General features: G+C 39.1%; 1 protein-coding gene across 3 annotated transcripts in view; it reads left to right on the top strand.

Moving 5' to 3' along the window:
- The window catches only part of PHF6 (PHD finger protein 6), a 62,211-nt gene that overhangs the window by 12,090 nt on the left and 35,378 nt on the right, over nucleotides 1–14,743 (top strand). For all 3 annotated transcript variants that reach the window (XM_059680217.1, XM_059680215.1, XM_059680216.1), the window contains 2 exons: nucleotides 11,440–11,573; nucleotides 11,841–11,884. In XM_059680217.1, the coding sequence (XP_059536200.1) occupies nucleotides 11,440–11,573; nucleotides 11,841–11,884 (178 nt within the window). The remainder of the gene's footprint in view (nucleotides 1–11,439; nucleotides 11,574–11,840; nucleotides 11,885–14,743) is intronic.

Raw genomic sequence — 14,743 nt, 5'->3', positions numbered from 1 at the left:
AAATAATGGCCACTTATTAATTGTTGGTTGAATTTGAAAGAGAGAGCTTCAATTGGATAATAGTGTGAAGCCTTAATAATGAGCTAGGTGTAAATTGACCACGGAAGTAATGGTATAGCCTAAAATTCCTGTTTTGGTTAATCTGTGTTTTAGTGTTGTTTGCAGCTCCAGCAGTTTGAAAAAGAAGGAGAGAAATCTAGAGGGAAAAATCAGGTTGGTTATTTGTTCAGGATGGTAGAGAGCAGTGTATGCTTCAAATGGGAGTTTTGTTTGTTTCTTCAGCTTTCACTCATCCAGTATGGTGTTATTTTTGTTTACATAGGCATTATATTATTTGTCAAGACCTGCATCTAGAATTCATGTATCTGTTCATTTGTTAGATACTTAATTGAGTGTCTACTTTGTACCGTGCACAAATGGAAACACTTTGGGTGCAACCATGAATGAATATAGTTTAGCTTTAGGAATATCTGAAGAATGCCACAGGAGAGTTGGGAAAGAGCGCCATTATTCTACCTGAGAAGGCAGAGGCTTCATAGAAAGTGACATTTGAAATGTGTTCCACTGAGAAAGTGATGCTGTAGAAGTCAAAGGGAGAATAGTTTCAAGGAGGAAAAAGTGGTTAAAGTATTAAGTAAGTATTGAATGGTAGTGCTGTTTACAGTGTGTGGCTCATTTAGCATTAATGAAGGACAAAATGGAGCACCCACAGTGTAAAAATGCTAGCACTGCTAACTGCATACAAAGGAGCAGAAGGTGACTAATAGTGTTACTAACCAACAGTGGTACCTAGCCAACTATGAAATCAGAAAGGGGAGGTAGGGGATTACAGACAGGTATCTTTTGCAAAAGGTCCCAAGTGACTTTTAATGAACACTCTTGGGCATGGACCATTGCCTTGGGATAGGAGTTGGCAAACTTTGTGTAAAGGACCAGATAAATATTTAAGGCTTTGCCAGCCATATGGTCTCAGTCATAGGTACAGACAGTACACAAAAAAATGAGCATGTCTGTGTTCTGATAAAACTTTATAAAAACAGGTGGTGGTCTGGATTGGGTTTGCAGGACTCCACCTTAAGGTATTTTGCAGGGAAACAGGTAAATTTTCTATGTAACTAAGTGTACATGAATCATTAATGTATTCATATAGATGTGAATTTTTTTAAAAAGCTCTCATTATGACATGCAGATTAACTTGTGTGCAGGTATTTTACATTGTTTATATTAAAATCAATTTTGCTTTACTTTGGAAGTAATTACGGAGAATGAATGAAGTCCAAAGAGAAACTTGAAGTCTAATGATGGAGAAAATCAGGTCTTTGACTATTACTGAATTAGCTAAATTTTTTTTTAATTCAAACATTTTTTTCTTTGCCTTCATTTAATACTTCTTTGTAATTTGGAATACTGTCAATTTATTTCATTATATAATTACTTCTTATTTATCTGTGCTAATGGAGGAGAATGCAAACCAATAATAAAAAATAGTCCATGTCTGGTTTTGAGGGGGTGACTCGGTACTTAAGCATGAATGGATATTTGGGGTTCTTCACAAATGAAGTATAGCAACAGCATCACAGTTTAGCGTATATTTTAGCATGAAAGACTTACACCTTAGAAAGAACCTAAACCTAATGATCTGAGCTCAGAAAAAGTCTGTCTGATCTTTCAGATGAAAAAAGAATCTTGAAAAGCTCCAATAAGGGAATTTACTTCTTGTCAATGATGATTCATAAATATGGATAGGAGTATGTGATATTCAGAGCAAGGTCAGGAGACTAGTTTAAGTAAGAACTTAATAGACTTAGTTCATTGCCCTCCAATTTCCAAAAGACTTTTGAAAAGATTTATTCAGTAACTGCTTGGATTTAGTCTGTTACTCTAGTAAAATAAGTAATTTTTAGAAGTTCTCTATTTTAGAAGCACTTGGAATTTAAGGTCCTAATCTATCAGGTTTTTTACTTTTCAGTGACTTTGACAGCTTTCAGATTTTATTTTTGCTTTCTAGCTTTATATTTAGACTTAATTATTATATACCAGAGGCCTGTTGCATGAAAAGATTCGTGCAATAGGCCTTCCCTTCCCCTGGCTGCCGGCACTGGTTTTCCTCCAGCACCCGGGACCCAGGCCTTCGCTCCAGCCGGAGCCCCCTTCAAGCCTTCGCTGCCCTGCCTGGCCGCCCCGGGTCTGCGCCCTGGGTCGCAGATAGCAGGCCCAGATGGCGGCAGGGCAGGCGTGATGGCACTGTCCTGCCCTGCCCGCAGTATGCAAATTAGCCGTCATCTTTGTTGGTGGTTAATTTGCATATCGTGCTGATTAGCCAATGGGAGGCGTAGCGAAGGTATGGTCAATTACCATGTTTGTCTATTATTAGATAGGATTGTAGCTATAATGATAAACCAGAAATGGTTATAAGATCATGTTCTACCCTCCCATTAAATGGTATTACTTTTAGAAAATTTTAACAAATAAATGGGATAACTGTCAGTTAACTAGATAATTCAGAACTTACTCTGTTTTCTGTGTTGGATATGTGAGGTATTACTATAAATAAAGCAATAAACCCGGAGTTAAGAGCATTTTTAGGCAGCTCTGAAAACTTGCCCCAACTACACTGTGCTGCTTTTATTAAAAACAAACACCAGTGTAAGGTTAACTGCTCTCACTTTTTGTCTCGTTTCCTATAAAAATATCCTATGTACCCTGTTTCCAACTCCAAGCACTTTTGGTATTTTTTCTTTGCCTTCAGATTCAAGAACATTCTCTGAACATTTGTAGCCATTTTCTTGGAGCAGGTGTCTTGAGAGCAGTAACTACTTAGCTGTGAGAATTATTTATATCTATATACTGTGGTCAGTTACTGATGTATATCATAGATATAGAGCAATTAATCAGGGCAAATCTAAATCTTAGAGAGCCCTCTCTCCCTTGACTCTATCTAGCCATCAGATTTCAGCTTTTCCCCAAGAGCCTTCTCTTTTTCCCTATTCTAGAAGATATTGATCTTATTTTAGTTTTACTTTATATCTATCTGTGGTCTTAGATGAGTTTTCCTTAGCTACTGAGAAAGCAGTATTTTTCCTTTTATTCCTTAAGACTTCTTCCTTTTGCAAACTGAATTTCAATTCTTGCCTGGTTCAATTGACTGAGGAGAAGGTATGTCCCAGCCTTCGGCCCCTGTGGGACTTTTAGCTAAGTCATGGTCCTTTCAGTTTCTGTTATCTCCTCTCATGCGTGACTTGGTTCCTCTTTCATGAGTGGCTCAGCTCCTTAAGACTCTGGTTATGTGGCATAACCTAATCTTAACATAGTACAGCTTCTCAGACATCAGAACAGTGTTTACCAGGGGTGGGGAGATGAGGAACCTAGGGAGATGTTGGTCAAGGGCTATAAAGTTGCTATTATGTAGGATGAATAAGTCTAGAGGTTTCAGGTAGAGCATGATGACAGTAGTTAATAATACTATATTATATACTGGAAATTTGCTGAGAGTAGATTTTCTGGTGCTTTCACCACATGCACCAAGAAATGGTAGCTATATAAAAAATTGACATTAATTAGCTTGGCTGTAATAATCATTTCAACTATGTATATGTATAGTAAAACATCATGTTCCCTAGCCTGTTTGGATCAGTGGATAGAGTGTCAGCCATTGGACTAAAGGGTCCCGGGTTTGATTCTGGTCAAGAGCATGCACGTACCTTGGTTGTAGGATCAGACCCTGCCCTGGTTCCAGGCACATGTGGGAGGCAACCAATTGATGTGTCTCTCACATCTATGCTTCTCTCTCTGTGTCTCTCCCCCTCCCTTCCACTCTCTCTAAAAATCAATGGAAAAATATCCTCAGGTGAGGACTGACCAAACTAAAGCACCCAAAAAGAACATTATGTTGTATACCTTAAGTATATATAATTTTATTTAAAAATAAAGATAGTATAGCTTCTAACCATAATATAAAGATGACATTCAAACATCTGAAATAAAATGGGACCTTTTCTTACACTTTCCCCATGTTGGAAGAGGTAATTGATTACTGAGATTTACTAGGTCTACTAGATAGCAAACTGAATAGAGGAGTAAAACAAATTATCAACAAAGAAATTTTTACCTCTATTTAAATCAAGAACTTAAAATTGAGGATACAAGCAGGATAAGCTAAGAATTGACATACCTATATTGGGGACAGGTAATTAGCTCTCAGTAAATATTAGGTATGTGGGACAGACCTTTTCTCAGGAAGGAAGGGGTCCACCATTGTTTTTGAAAAACATGTTTCTGTCAGGTTAACTTTCCTTTTTCCACATTTGAGAGAGCCATGGGTAAAGTGCAAGCATGACATTAAATGGCAACCAACAGTCATTCTGCTGAGGGCTCAGCAGGGACTGTGACAAATTGGAGGGCAAATGTTTTATGTAAAGTGGAATACAGGATAACATTACTCAGGTCCCACCACTGCTGCCTTGCTGTGGTGGAGGGCCCCATTTCCCTATTATTCAAATAAAGTCCTTTTTTTGTATTTTCCATAATGTTCCACATATCTGGTTTCCTAACATATTTATCTCTTCCTTATTTTTTTAAAATATATTTTTTATTGATTTTTTACAGAGAGGAAGGGAGAGGGGTAGAGAGTCAGAAACATTGATGAGAGAGAAGCATCGATCAGCTGCCTCCTGCACACTCCCCACTGGGGATGTGCCCGCAACCAAGGTACATGCCCTTGACCAGAATCGAACCTGGGACCCTTCAGTCCCCAGGTTGATGCTCTATCCAGTGAGCCAAACTGGCTAGGGCTCTCTTCCTTATTTTTGACCTTGTTTATTAACAGAGCTAATCTTTCCCCCCAAATATTCTTGCCTCTACTCATTCTGTGCCGCTTCAACTGATTGTTCTTCTCCAAATCCTAGATCAGACTGTTTAAATATTTGCAGGCATACCTGAAGATAATTATGCCAAATCTGCAGGTATTAGAAATGTGAATGAGAAAAGATTTGCCTTAAGATATTAAAGTCTTCAATAACAGAGTAAGCTTAAAATTAACTATTTTGTAAGGTATAGTGTTAGTCTTCCAAAAAATCCAGTCTAGACATAATTAATGGAAGAAATCTATATATTTATAAAGATAATAAACTATATGTGGAAGTAAAATGATAAGAGCCAACATGAATACTGTATCTTAAGTCCCATAGGCGTTTGGGGGAAAATTATTTCAGGGGTTGGAATATAACATAGTAGACTTATAGGTAATAATTATGTTCCCATTTTGTATTCATAGATACACAAACAGATTTAAAATTTATAGTTTTATTGTGGATAATTTTTGCTATTTTTTTAGTACCTTGCCAGAATTTCATATGCAAGAAGGTATTTGTTTATTTATGAATGTTGTATAAAATAGATCCTATAAATTCTAATTGAGAAAAATTCCTGCTCCTAAACTTGAAAAGAATTTTCACTCTCTGAAAACATTTTATTGGTATGTCTTCCTCTTTTCTTCCTTGAGAGAAATTGACCAAAGTGGCAATCTTCTTCTCAGTTAAAAAAAAGTATCAGCCCTAAGTTGCTGTAGTTAACTGGTTATACTTTGGGCAGATGAACTCCTTTAGCCTTTTTTTTTAATTGGGAAGCTCTTTATTTGACTGTCTATTTTGAATGATAGCCTTGCTGGATATAGTAATCTTGGTCTCAGATCCTTGCTTTCCATTACCTTGAGTACTTCATGCCATTCCCTTCTGGCCTGTAGAGTTTCTAATGAGAAATCAGGTTTCAGCCTTATGGGAACTCCTTTGTAGGTAACAGTTTTCTTTTCTCTTGCTGCCTTTAAGATTCTCTCTTTGTCTTTAATTTTTGGCATTTTAATTATGATGTGTCTGGGCATGAGTCTGTTTGAGTTCTTCTTGTTTGGGGTTCTCTGAGCCTCCTGAAATTGTGTGACTTTTTCCTTTACCAGGTTAGGGAAGTTTCCTACCATTATTTCTTCAAACACCTTCTCTATTCCTTTCTCCCTTTCTGCCTCTTCTGGCACACCTACTATTCTAATATTGTTACGTTTCACATTGTCCCACAGCTCCCTTAAGCTGTCCTCTGTTTTTTAATTGTTTTTTTTCTTTTTGGTTCTCTGATTGAGTGATATTTTCAACTCTGTCTTCTAATTCACTGATTTGATCCTCAGCTTCCCCTAATCTGCTGTGTATTCCTTCCAATGTGTTCTTTATTTGTGTTATGTCATTCTTTATCTCAGACTGTTCTTTTTTATAGTTACTATATCTTTTTTCATACTGTTCAGCATTTTTAAGATCATTATTCTAAACTCTGTTTCAGATAAATTTCTTATCTCTGCTTCATTTATCTCTTCTGGAGAATTCTCTAGTTCTTTCATTTGGGGGATGTTTCTTTGTTTCCTCATTTTGGTTGTCTGGGTTTGTAACTATGTTTTAGGTAGTTCCTCCACACCAGGGGTCCTCAAACTACGGCCCACGGGCCACATGCAAATACAAATATTGTATTTGTTCCCGTTTTGTTTTTTTACTTCAAAATAAGATATGTGCAGTGTGCATAGGAATTTGTTCATAGTTTTTTTTAAACTATAGTCCGGCCCTCCAATGGTCTGAGGGACAGTGAACTGGCCCCCTGTTTAAAAAGTTTGAGGACCCCTGCTCTACACCTCTCAGTCTCTAGTGCAGGACAGTATTAAAGGCTGTTTCTGACTAATTGGATCAGGCTAAGACTCAGCCTCCAGAGACCACCTCTGCCTACAGACTAATAGGATTCTGACTTGAATTGCCCCCAGGCAGTAGTCCCTAGGTGTGGCAAGAGTTTTTTCAACAGGGTGGGGCAGTTGCTTCTGCCTGGAGGCTAATTGTTACTTTTACTCTGTTAAGTGGCCTCAGGACAAGGTGTTTTCCAATAGGGTGTATTGACTGCCTTTCCCCCAGGCAAGGCAGATATCTATGTGGGAAAGATGTCCTCCGCTCTGTGAGGGAATGACTCGGCCCAGGAAACTTGGGGTATCTGCCTTCTGAGCTCTATCCTCCGAGTTCCCAGTCCTGGGTTCTGCCCTCACAGCTCCAGTCCACTTCACCCTCCCTCTGCCAGAGCACAAGGTGGGTGGCTCCACTGGGAATTTTTGTGCATTGGCCCTTTAAGAGGGTGCCCGAACTTTCAGCTGCCACTCCCTGGCAGACAGCTCTCCACAGCTTTTCACAGCTAGATGTTATGTGAGTACCCTCCTCAGATTGGTGCTCTCTACTGAGGAACCCGCTTTGGGATTAGATCTCAGTGGCAACCCCCACAACTGAGATAACTCTCCAGGACTTCAGTTGCTGTCTGTGGGTGCCCAGCCAGCCCTTTTGCGCCTCCGCCCCTCCTACCAGTCTCTATGTGGTCTCCACCTTCAGTCCTTGGGTATCAGGGTTCTCTCCTGTGAGTTTTCCATTGATTAATCAGGAAGCCTTTCCATATTTCAGTTGTAATTCCAGCTTGTTCCTGGGAGCATGTCCCTGCAGCATCCTTCCAATTTGCCGCCATTTTTTTTTAAATTTTTTTTTTTATTGCTTAAAGTATTACAAAGGGTATTACATATGTATCCATTTTATCCCCCCGCCCTAGACAGTCCCCTAGCCTCCCCTATCCCCCAGTGTCTTATGTCCATTGGTTATGCTTATATGCATGCATACAAGTCCTTTAGTTGATCTCTTACCCCCCTACCTCCTGCCCCCCAACCCTCCCCGGCCTTCCCGCTGCAGTTTGACAATCTGTTTGAGGCAGCTCTGCCTCTGTATCTATTATTGTTCAAAAGTTTATAATGGTCTCTATTGACCATGAATGAGTGAGATCATGTGGTATTTTTCCTTTATTGACTGGCTTATTTCACTTAGCATAATGCTCTCCAGTTCCATCCATGCCGTTTTTGCCGCCATTTTTAATCCAGATCACAGTACACTGTTTTACCTAATAATAGAAAACCTGTAAATTGACTGTCCCTCCACTACGCTCACAAGCCAATCAGGAGAGTATGCAAATTAACCCAACAAAGATGGTGGTTAATTTGTATACATAGACGCGAAGTGGCGGAGCCAAGACTGAAGGCTCCGGCTGGAGCAGCGAAGACTGAAGGCTCTGGCCGGAGCTGGCAGCCAGGGGAAGGGAAGGCCTATTGCACGAATCTCTTTGTGTAACGGGCCTCTAGTCTATAATAATAGACAAACATGTAAATTGTCCCTCCACTATGCTTACCAGCCAATCAGGAGAGTATGCAAGTTAGTCCAACAAAGATGGTGGTTAATTTGCATGCAAAAGTGCCCAGTGGCCTGGGTCCCGAGAACATCATCGGGCACCCAGGTCACTCCGAGGTAGGTCACGTGTGGGCCCTGAGCAGCCTAGGAAGGGCCTGTGCCAGGGGCTCCTGGGCAGGGCCTGAGCCTGCGATCAGAGCCGAGGGGGCCCCTGCCCAGGCCTAACCCCTCTGCCAGAGGCCTTAGGCTTGGGCAGGGGCAGAGCTGGCAATTGGAGGGAGCTAAGGGTCCCCTGCCCAGGCCTAACGCTTTGGCCAGAGGCGTTAGGCCTGGGCAGGGGCAGAGCCCGCGATCGGAGAGAGCTGGGGGGTCCCCTGTCCAGGCCTGAAGCCTCAGCCAGAGGCTATAGACCTGGGCAGGGGTGGAGCCGGCGATCGGAGTGAACTACAGAGGAAACACCTTTTCTGACCGCTCATTGGCTAAGTTCCCTGTATGCCACTGGTAATATTCTTAGTAACTTGGGTAATAAGAATCCAAAAAGGTGATCTAGGGTCTTTCCACCACACTTCTGGAGAAAAAAATGAAGGTCTGCTGCTGGAATGTCATATCCTATGAAAGACACATCTTGAAAATGTCATATCCTGTTCTAGCTGGTTTGGCTCAGTGGATAATGCCTCGGCCTGCCGACCGCAAGGTCGGGGTTCAATTCTGACCAAGGGCATGTACCTAGGTTGCAGGCTCCTCTCTGGCTGGGGCCCAGGTCAGGGCTCATGCAGGAGGCAACCAATCAAAGTATTCCTCTCACTTTGATGTTTCTCTCTGTCTTTCCCTTTTTCTTCCACATTCTCTAAAAATCAATGGAAACATATCCTCAGGTGAGGATAAAAAAAAAATAATAAAGAAAGAAATGTCATATCCTATGAAAGACAAATCTTGAAAATGCCTAAAGAAAGTTGTCATTTTTTCATAGTGAAGGGACTGGAGTCTGTGTTGATAAAAACACCTTGGTGGCTGCGGTGACTGGCAGTGGCTGCAGCAGTGGGGTGATGGGGCTGGTGCCTTCCCCTGATCCGCCCAGTCGCCTCCCACAAAGGGAGGCCAGACTGCGGTTTAGGCCGGCTCCCCAAGAGGAACAGGGAGTGGGCCTAAGCTGTCAGTAGGACATCCCCTGAGGGCTCCCAGAATGTGAGAGGGGGCAGGCTGGGCTGAGAGACACCCCCCCTCCAGTGCACGAATTTCGTGCACCGGGCCCCTAGTACAATCTGTGATAATAAAAGTGTTATATGCTAATTAAACCAGACATCTTTCTGGATGGCCTTCCAGATGAAGCCATGACAGCGGGGGCTGAGGCAAAGGCAGCTGCCTCGATGGCTGGGGCTGAGCTTGCACTAATTTTATGCATTGGGCCTCTAGTTTTTAATAATATCTCTCCTTTCATTTTTGCCTGCTAATTGAATTTAATACATTTTTCAAAATGTACTTATGCAAACTCATTTTAGATGTAATTTCAAGATGAACTATTTGCAGTAGAGTTTTTAATGAAATGGGGTAATGTTCGATTTATTAGGTTAAAAAAAACAGGTTGCAAAAAAAACGGGGGAAAAAAACAGTTCGCAAAATGGTACATACAAAATTACATGGAAAATACTTTCACATAAGCATTCAACACTTAAAGAGAATCTCTGCTTGATTGGTATGAGTGATTTTTCATCTTTTGTGTGTGCTCTTTTGTGTTTTCCAAAATTTCTATAATAAGTCTATGTGTTTTGATTAGCAATGTAATTTACTTGCCCCACCAGCATGGCTCAGTGTTTGAGCACTGATCTATAAATCAGGAGGTCACAGTTTGATTCCTGGTCAAGGCACATGCCTAGGTTGCAGGCTCGACTCCCAGTGGGGGGCATGCAGGTGGCAGCCCATCAATGATTCTCTCTCATCATTGATGTTCCTATCTAACTCTCCCTCTCCTTTCCTGAGATCAATAAAAATATATTTTAAAAAAGGAAATGTAATTTACTAAAAGTTTCTATATTTATTTAAGGAAGTGGAGTATTTCACTAGTATTAATAATTGACACTGGCCCTCATGTTTTCTTGGAAGTACCTGTATTGAGAATGTTTCTGTTTCTGACTTATATATGAGTATTTTTTGAATGATAGCTGGAAAAAGATTTTGAGTGTTTGACTTGCTTAGAGCAACACAAGAAAATTTATTGGAATCTATATTAGCCTCTTGGTAAATCAAATTGCTTTAGGGCCAAGTAATCTAAAATTAGGATGGTAAATGTTATTTATGTTAAAATGAATAAAGAGGAATAAGGACAGTTTTGAATGAGGTATCTAGCAATTTAAAAACAAATGAGCAGTTTTTAAGATTTACCTTATTATGAGTTTATTTTGGCATGGCATTTATGGCTTAGAAGATAGCCTTATCAAAAGGCCACTCTGCACAATATATTGTAATATGTTAATCAAACCACTAACAATCATTGTTACATAATTGTTATGCTACTTTTTAAAAATAATTTTTCCTAGTTTTAGATCATGAGCTAGTTAAACAATATGAGTTATTCAATAAAGTCATAAGGTAAGGTATATTAAAATATGTTGAAAGAATCTGTTCTTTTATCTATTTGTTTGAATTCATAATGCAAGAGGTAAGTAACAGATTACATCACAAAATATTTTTAGAGCTTAAGGCATTTAGAATCTACCTAATTCTTTTTGTCTTCTTTCCTTCCCTCACTTAAAATTGATTTTACCAGGTTCCCAAATAGTATGTGAAGGTTGTTTTTTCCCAAAGATTCTCATTGATTATGTGGAAATATAAAGGAAATTTTTTTCTGGTATGAGGCATTTTCACCAGTTATAATTTACATTTCTAGGAAGATCTGGATTGTGAATAGTTCTTAATTCTATACAGTTTACATCCCTTATCTGCAACATTTCAAATTTTCTCTTGACCACAGTGAAACAATAGACATTAATATTCCATTAATTTTGTTATTGTTTAACATGGGAAAAAAGCACCCCTGGTAGAATTGTATTCGAATTACTTCTTGGCATGAACCCAAGAAAAATAGCATTAAGTTACACAACTTTTCATTAACCAATTTGTTTTCCTTGACAGAGATTAATATGCCTCTAACCTGATATCACACTGCCTTAGCAAAATCACACACTAATAATATTTTATTGTTTTGCTGTAGATGTGTTCTTTGTGCCATTGTCCTGGAGCAACAATTGGTTGTGATGTGAAAACATGTCACAGGACGTACCACTACCACTGTGCATTGCATGATAAAGCTCAAATACGAGAAAAACCTTCACAAGGAATTTACATGTAATTATTCAACTTCTCTTTAAAATTTTTTAAGTTATACTTTCTTTAGGCTTTTTTAAAAAACTTCCCCATTTCAAAATATTTCATCATCGTAAAGAGTGTTTTTGGTAAGTAATTTAATGCTTGGTGAAATGGCATATAAAGTTTAATAGTAAGGTTTTGGGAATCTAGCTTGTAATTGGGGTAAAGTGTATTCCTCATTTTTTAAATTTGAAAAATGGGTTTAGTTTGTTTACTTGATAATTTTTAATTTCTTCATTTTTATAGGGTTTATTGCAGGAAACACAAGAAAACTGCACATAACTCTGAAGGTACGTCATTCAGTCAATTGTCAATTGCAAGAAGAAATTTGAGTAAAATATGAGTAAATTATATTAACTTTTATCATTGGATGTACCTCAATATCGAATACATTTTGAAGAATTAAGAAAAGCATTAGGATAAACTAATGTACAATAGTGAAAAAGATCTGAATTTTTTAAAAAACTTTATCTTAAACTTTTTGTAAAGAGTTAATCAAATGAAGCTAATGGTTAGGGATTTCTGTGTTTATATAAATGTTTTAGTGGATTATAGAGTTAATAATTGGCCTACTGTCTAATATAGAAATGTGAACTGAGGATACTAGTACATTTTGTCATCACCGGGCTTTCTGTTAAATTTTTATTTACATTGTAGTACTTGGTTTTTTTTTTAAATACAGACATGTTGATAAGAAATAATCAAGTTTTAAATATAAACCTAAAATTACTTTATAGTTTCTTTTTATTTAAATTTATACAAGACCAGGTTAATTATTTTTATGTAAAGTTAGCCAAGTTATACTTGGTTTTTAAAAGGTATGGGACAGTTCTCAAATTGAATTCTCACTTGTTTTAAACTTTTTCAAACAGGTGGCTTTGACACTTTTACATCCTATATTATAAAAGGCTAATATGCAAATTGTCCCCTCTATCAGGAGTTCTACCCGGAGTTCGACCAGGGGGTGGGGCCAGCCAGCCAACCTCCCGTGTTCCCTTCCCCTGGCCCGCCTGGCCTATCGGCCCCAATCAGGGTGGGCCGGCCGGACCCCACCCATGCATGAATTCATGCACCAGGCCTCTAGTGTAATATAAAAAGGCTTAAATTTCATCTCATATTGTTCTATCCTTCCATTTAGATTAATGATCTTTAAAGTGTTTTGTTTTTAAGTTTCCTAGAACATGTTGCTTAGAATTAGAATAGTTTGAGCCTGTTGTTTTAGGAAGTTGTTTCTTTATAAAGAATTACCCAGCCTAGCTGGCATGGCTCAGTGATTGAGCACAGAACATATGAACCAAGAGGTCACAGGTTCAATTCCTGGTCAGGGCATATGCCTGGGTTGCAGGCTTGATCTGCTGTGTGAGGCGAGCAGGAGGCAGCCAACCAATGATTCTCTCTCATCATTGATGTTTCTATCTCTCTTTCCTCCCTCTCCCTTCCTCTCTGAAATCAATAAAAAATATTTTTTAAAGAAAAGATTTACCTAATTATCAGTGTTAGGGTATTTGTTGTCTTTTTTGATCTCTTAGAACTTGATTTTTTTTTTTCTGTTTTGTTCTTACGGTCGCTTTATTTCAGTCAGGATCCCAACAGGAACCACAAGTTGCTTTGGGCTGATGTATCTCTTAAGGCACTTTTCCACCCTCCTCCCTCCGGTTTCCATCTCTCTCCTGTATTCTCCTTTATATATACTAGTATCACCCGAAATCTCCCCTGTCTGCCACCATTACAACTCTCTTTTCCTGCAGGTTCTTTTTGTCATGGTTATAAGAGTAACCTTAAGTCCTTGTTTGCTAATTCAAATGTCTGGGTTATCTCTGTGTCTAGTTATACCCACTGTTCTCCCTCTTCACATACCGGCTGTTTGCTCTGGTGTTTTGGATATTGTACTGATACATTGTAGGCGCTGGATACTGTTGGGGTCCAACCCCAGCAGGTCCAGGGGTTCCCAAAGGTGTGGACGGAGGCAGTATTCAATTGATCATCAGCCTAACCAGGTTCTCTAGCCAGGTTCTAGAGAACTTGATTTTAAAATACAAACTGGTATTACTTCTACTCTGGACTCCAGATTAGTCCAAATACTTTAAAAGTGCTGGTTAGCCCTCGCTGGTGGATAGAGCATTGGCCTGTAGACTGAAAGGTCCCGGGTTCGATTCCGGTCAAGGGTACATGCCCGGGTTGTGGGCTCGATCCCCAATAGGGGGCGTGCAGGAGGCAGCTGGTCAATGATTCTCTCATCACTGATGTTTCTCTCTTTCTCCCTCTCCCTTCCTCTCTGAAATCATTAAAAATATTAAAAAAAAATAAAAGTGCTGGTTAAAAATACAGTCGTTAGCAAAAACTTGTTTTTAACATAAACAGATTAGAAAAACAATAGCAAACTTTTTGAAGTGCTAAAGTGCAACTGATAAACCTTTATAGTGTTTTGTTTTGTTTTTAAATGTATTTTTATTGATTTCTGAGAGGAAGGGAGAGGAAGAGAGAGATAAAAACATCAATGATGAGAATCACTGATTGCCTGCCTCCTGCACTTCCCCTACTGGGGATTGAGCCTGCAACCTGGGCAAGTACCCTTGATCGGAATCGAATCCAGGACCCTTCAGCCCATAGGCTGATGTCCTGTCCACTGAACCAAACCGGCAAGGGCAACTTTTATAGTGCTTTTCTTCAGTTTCTTCCTTACTTAATTCTAGAATTGAATTGAAAACCTTTTGTGAAAAGTTAAGAGTAAGCTTTCCCATCTTCTACTTCAGATTTTAACAGTGTATTTATTTGATTCCCTTTAAGATTGTAGTGACCATATATGGCAAGCCAAGGATTGAGACTTATGACCTGATGAACACAAGTATATGAGCATACTGAGGCAGGAAATTTGAGGATGGCAGCAAATGATTTAGACATCTCCCCTTTTATTCTTTAGATTTCTGAAGCTGATAGTACCATCTAGTGGTGGAGGAAAGTCACTGCAGACTATGTAAAGTTGAATAATTTTGACCACTTTATGCTTTGAGAAACATATTAATGAGAACTATCTAAATACATACTTTTCAAGATGAATTTTCTTTTAATGTAACTGGCAAGATTACTACAATTCAAATTTTTGATACAATTGATTCGATTGTTGAGTTTTGTGTACTTTTATACACATT

Source organism: Myotis daubentonii, chromosome X (assembly GCF_963259705.1).
Source record: "Myotis daubentonii chromosome X, mMyoDau2.1, whole genome shotgun sequence".
Classification (NCBI taxonomy): Eukaryota; Metazoa; Chordata; class Mammalia; order Chiroptera; family Vespertilionidae; genus Myotis; species Myotis daubentonii.
This window is presented reverse-complemented; position numbering and strand designations above follow the sequence as displayed.